The sequence below is a fragment of the Pristiophorus japonicus genome, chromosome 8, assembly GCF_044704955.1.
Source record: "Pristiophorus japonicus isolate sPriJap1 chromosome 8, sPriJap1.hap1, whole genome shotgun sequence".
Lineage (NCBI taxonomy): Eukaryota > Metazoa > Chordata > Chondrichthyes > Pristiophoridae > Pristiophorus > Pristiophorus japonicus.
Window position 1 is genome coordinate 14,993,214 of NC_091984.1, and position 5,508 is coordinate 14,998,721.

Here is a 5,508-nt window from a genome sequence, read left to right on the forward strand (position 1 = left end):
CTGGCTTCCTGTGTGTGGGGGGGGGGTCAGAGGTCAGAGGCAACAAGGGGACATTGTGAGATCAGCGCCGTTGCCCCCGGCGACAGGCCCAGTGTAGAGGGGCGCAGATGGGGGTGTGGGGCCATTCAGACGGTGACACTCGAGGGAGAGAGAGGGAGCCGAGTCAAGTGGCTGCAAACAGGAAGAAAAGCGCGCCGATCGTATTGCTCAGAGCAGACCCAAGAAGCCCACCCCCAGACCCCCTCAGTCCGTGCCCTCGCTGTGAGAATGAGCAAATCCTCCTCCACTGCCCCCCAGGGGCCCCCCGCCTGCACAGAAGACTTCACCGAGACGGCGGCCGTGGTGATGGACAACGGCACTGGCTACACCAAGGCTGGCTTTGCCGGCGACGACAAGCCCAGGGTGGTGGTCCGCTCCCTGGTGGGCATCCCCAACCAGATGGGCGACAACCCGCGCAAGGGGCCCAACTACTACATCGGCAGCGCCATCCCCAGTGACCTGTGGATCACCAAGACCCAGGTGGTCACCAACGGCATCGTGACAGACTGGGACGCTCTGGAGATGCTCTTGCACCATGTTTTCTACCCTGAGCTGCCGGTGGCCCCTGAGGAGCACGCGGTGCTGCTCTCCGACGCCCCGCTGTCGCCCACCACCAACCGGGAGAAGTCGGCCGAGCTGCTGTTCAAGGGCTTCGGGGTGCCGGCCATGTACGTGGCCCACCAGAGCCTGCTGTCGCTGTACTCCACCGGGAGGATCAACGGCCTGATCATCGAGTCGGGCCTGGGGGTCTCCTACACGGCGCCCATCTACAATGGCTACACCTTGCCCCACACCACCTTCCACCTGGACCTGGCTGGAGGCAGGCTGAGCGAGTACATGGCCAAGCTGCTGGAGGAGGGCGGCAACCCCTTCAGCCCCGAGGAGATGCACATCGTGCACAACATCAAGGAGACCTGCTGCTACGTGGCGCAGGACTTCAACAAGGAGATGGGTGGCCAACGAGAAAGACTACCTGACCGACTACAAGCTTCCCGACGGCCACATCATCACCATCGGCAACGAGCGCTTCCGCTGCCCCGAGTCGCTGTTCAAGCCCGAGGAGGTGGGGCTGACTGAGCCCGGCCTCCACGTGCTGGCCATGAAGAGCCTGGAGAAGTGCAAGGCCAAGCACCGGCCCGAGCTGCTCAACAACATCGTGCTGTCGGGCGGCTCCTCCATGTTCCCCGGCTTCGCCGAGCGCATCCAGAAGGAGATGGGCGAGCTGGCGCCCAGCCGCTTCAAGCTCAACGTCTACGCCTCGCCCCAGCGCAAGTTCTCGGTGTGGATTGGGGGCTCCATCACGGCCTGCCTCAACACCTTCCAGTCCATGTGGGTGTGTCGCAAGGACTACGACGAGAAGGGTCCGGCGATTGTCCATCGCAAGTGTTTCTGAGTGATTGGCGGAACACGTGTGCGCGCGCGCGCGTGTGTATGGCGAGCGAGTGCTGACATTCTAATAAATAAACAGAATCAAAAACTCCCACCCTGGTCTCGCTGGCCTCTCATTGCGCGGGACGGCAGGGAACCAAACCGTCATGCATCCGCGCTTGTGGACGACCCAAAACCGGGTGGGGTTGTGAGTCGGGACGAGGATGCAAAGACACAGCGGGTCGACGGAGTGAACCTGTGGAATTCTCTGCCACAGAGAGTTGCTGAGGCCAGTTCGTTAGATAGATTCAAAAGGGAGTTAGATGTGGTCCTTACGGCTAAAGGGATCAAGGGGTATGGAGAGAAAGCAGGAATGGGGTACTGAGGTGAATGATCAGCCATGATCTTATTGAATGGTGGTGCAGGTTCGAAGGGCCGAATGGCCTACTCCTGCACCTATTCTCTATGTTTCTATGTTTCTATGTGCTAGCAAGTCCCAGTGTGGGTAAAGATGTTTCTCCTGAATTCCTTACTGGATTTATTAGTGACTATCTTATATTTATGACCCCTCATTTTGGATTCCCCCACAGGTGGAAAAATAAGAATGCCTTAGAAGAGTGTCTCAAGATCTGTGGATGAAGATTATCAAGGGACGTGGAAAAAATAGAGTTGAGGTACAGATCAGTCATGATCTAATAGAATGGTGGAACTGGCTCAAATGGCCTACTCTTGTTCATATTAACCCTTTAGTGTGAGCATCAATTACATAGCTGTTATTATGCTCTATTATGTGTGAGGCTATAGTCCATCCTTTCTGGGCAATGAATTTGCTCTTTCACAAAGATTCCTAGTGCATGGCATTGCAGTATTATGGGAACAGACTTTAACATTGTGACATAGACCAGACCATTTTGATGAACACATTTTACGATCTTTAACAAAAAGTGGGGTAATTGTCTGTCAAGTATACAATGACCAGTTTTCTTCCTGAACATATAGATATGCTCCAGACAAGTATCCCAAAGAATTCAATCACCTTTTAAATATTTGTTGTGTCTTTTGCCAAATATAATTCCAATGGTTCATTAACACCAAAAAGATGATCAAATTAGTGAGCAGCACTTGTTTGTTCACACGGCTTCACTGCAAACACAAAATATTACATAGAACTGCATTAATCTCAGTACATGCAAATTCATAGCTTGCTTTTCTAGTTGTTTCTTTTAACTGTGGAAAAAAATCATCCTACTTCATTCAGGAGATCATGAGCAAAACATATTAACTTCACTGCTGTGCAAATTTAAAGTTCTTGGAATCATAGGCTAGAAATTGCTGTTATCATACAAACATTTAATGTGCTTGTATCAAATTCAGTTTCCTGCTATTTAACGGAGGTATTATTTTAATCAGATTAACAGCTCCATTAAGTTTGCAGAGAAGAGTAATTTGATAGCGAATCTATTATGATAACATCTTCTTTGATAGCTCCTCCCAATCTTGTAAACCTCCACCATCTAGAAGGACAAGGGCAGCAGGCGCATGGGAACACCATCACCTACAAATTCCGCTCTGAGCCACACACCATCCCCACTTGGACCTATATCGTCGCCGGGTCAAAATCCTGGAACTCACTAACACTAACTAACTACCTGCACCACATGGACTGCAGCGGTTTAAGAAGAAGGCCAACCTTCTCAGAGTAATGAGCGATGGGCAATACATGCTGGCCTTCCTCGCGATACCCATATCCCCAGGATGAATTAAAACAAAATGAGAGTAATTTCTACCTTTGTTGTTCATATAATAAATTATTTGCTTTATTTTAATCAAATTCAAGGGTCATCATTATTCCAGCGAACAGCTCTGTGCCAATCGAGGGCCATTTCAGAAAATCAAGCCTTCGTATTGTAAAGTCAGTTAACTAGGGCATACAGATTTACAGTGTTGCTGTGTATAGCCCACAAACGACATGAGGTGAAGCTTTTTTAATATGTCAGCTTGGCTTAATTGGCAGTATTCTCATCTCTGAGTACAAATCTTATCCCAGGGCTTGAGCACATAAATCTACATAGTGTCTATTGACACCACAGTGTCAGCCAATGAGTTGGAGGCAGGGCAGGACTTACACGGGACTCACAGTCTATTTGACAGCAAACAAAGTCTATTTACTCAGAAAATGAGCCTATTTAAACAGCGCACTACAGCAAACAGTTTACAGAGTCTATTTAGAAAGAATCTCTGCGAAATGTGGACTAAGCACAATTGCCTTTTCAAAGAGCCAGCACAGGCACGGCAGACCGAATGGCCTCCTTCTGTGCTATAAGTTTATACGATTCTATGAACTGCACCAAAAAGAACTCATGACTGAAACCACAGCAACATCTTCCGATAAAAGCAGGGTTAGTTCTCCTGTAAAATACAATGAATGGAGGATATTTACGTATTACAAATTATGTACATCAAATCAATCCCAGTCACTTACAGCAATGGATTATCCAGGCCTGATTGACAGGAGATTTACCCAATCATCTCCATTCTAGCCGGGAATAGTGACGTCACTATATTGAGTTCATAATGTAACCTGACGCCAAGATGTAATAGTGAGGAAGTGCTACATTGGCGGAGGTGCCACCTTTCGTGCTTGGATGAATGTTAAAGACCACCCATTAGTACTTTTTAAAGAAGCAGACGGATTTCCCCCGCTAGATTGTTCCTCCATTAACCAGTAACATTAAGAATAGATTAACTGAACGTTCATGTCGTTGCTGATTGTGGGATCTCCCTGTGTGCAATATGGCTGAATCACGTTGACATTGCAGCACGGAAACAGACTGTTCAGTCCAATCTGTCTTTGTTGGTGTTTATACCCCAGAAAAGCAGTAGTCCAAATCCAATGTGCTCGGCCTGCTTCCATATCCCTTTATCCCCATTCTCATTAATCATCTATTCGTAAATGGTCTCTGCTTCAATCACTAAGTACGATAGTGCATTCCACAACTTCACAATCCTCTGTGTTTCTCCTGCTCACCGACCTAAATCTTCCACATTTATTCTTATATCTCTGTTTCCTTTTTCTAGAACCCTCAATCAATGGAAGCAGTTTGTTTCTACCTACCCTGTCCCATCCCTTTATACTGTTAAACAACTCATAATGTCCTCTGTTCTAACAGAAATATTGGCAAGTATCCATGCCTCTCTTTGGGCGAGACTTTCCATCAGTTTAGCATCGCTACCGCCCACTTAATGTCCATTTTAATGCTGAGATGAAGTAAAGCGCCCAGATATCACCCATTTCACAAAAAAATGGAAACTAACGCCCATTTATCGCTCACTTATCACTCAGCGTTACTTTCGGTATATAGTTAATGCCGAGAATTAATAATACCGCCCGCCCATTTATTTTTGCCATAAAGGTCAGAATAAACGAAACGAACGGCCATAATATCGCCCAGCGTTACTTTCGGCATCTTGCCCACATATCGCCGAAAATATCGCTCGCCAAAAAAAACGCTGAAAAAACGCTGCACTTACCTGACCTTAACCCAGCAGTATGGACGCCATTTTGTAAATCGGAGGACTTTTCATATAAAAGGCTGCTTCAATTTCTGCGGAGCTTTGATGTAATCTGGAGTTATTTTAAGGTGATTTGGAAATCTGAACAAACATCGTATCATACTGTGGACGAATTGAATTTATTTTATTTGTTTGTGAATTGTAATGGGGCCTGTAATTTCTCAGCCTGTCTTGATGACTACGCACATGCTGCAGACTAGAGATGGCAGAAGGTATATTGAAGAGCATTATGTGCCCAAACAAAGAGGTGGCAGACTGAAAACTGACGAGAACTTACACCCTGCGTACTTACAGGGCGAATCGGTCTTACGTGTCTGTCATTTCCTTATTTTCATTGACAATATCACCATTATCAGTTGTCAAGGGGCCCACATTGCTCCTGGCCATCGTACATTTCTTAATATAATTGTAAAAAAATTATGTTGATTTTGCATGCTTGTTTTCAAACTCCTTTTTGTAGCTCTTACTATGTTTTTTCACATTTTTGTTGTTCTTTGTATCTCTTCCAGTTGCCAGGATCTCTGCTAG

The 5,508-nt window shown here is 47.0% G+C and overlaps 1 protein-coding gene across 1 annotated transcript; it reads left to right on the top strand.

Annotated features, from left to right (window-relative positions):
* The first annotated feature begins 345 nt into the window (after positions 1–345).
* LOC139268413 (actin-1-like) lies at positions 346–1,432 on the top strand. Its single transcript, XM_070886522.1, is given in 2 exon segments — positions 346–992; positions 994–1,432. Coding segments are annotated over 2 exon segments (1,086 nt in total).
* The last annotated feature ends 4,076 nt before the right edge of the window (positions 1,433–5,508 follow it).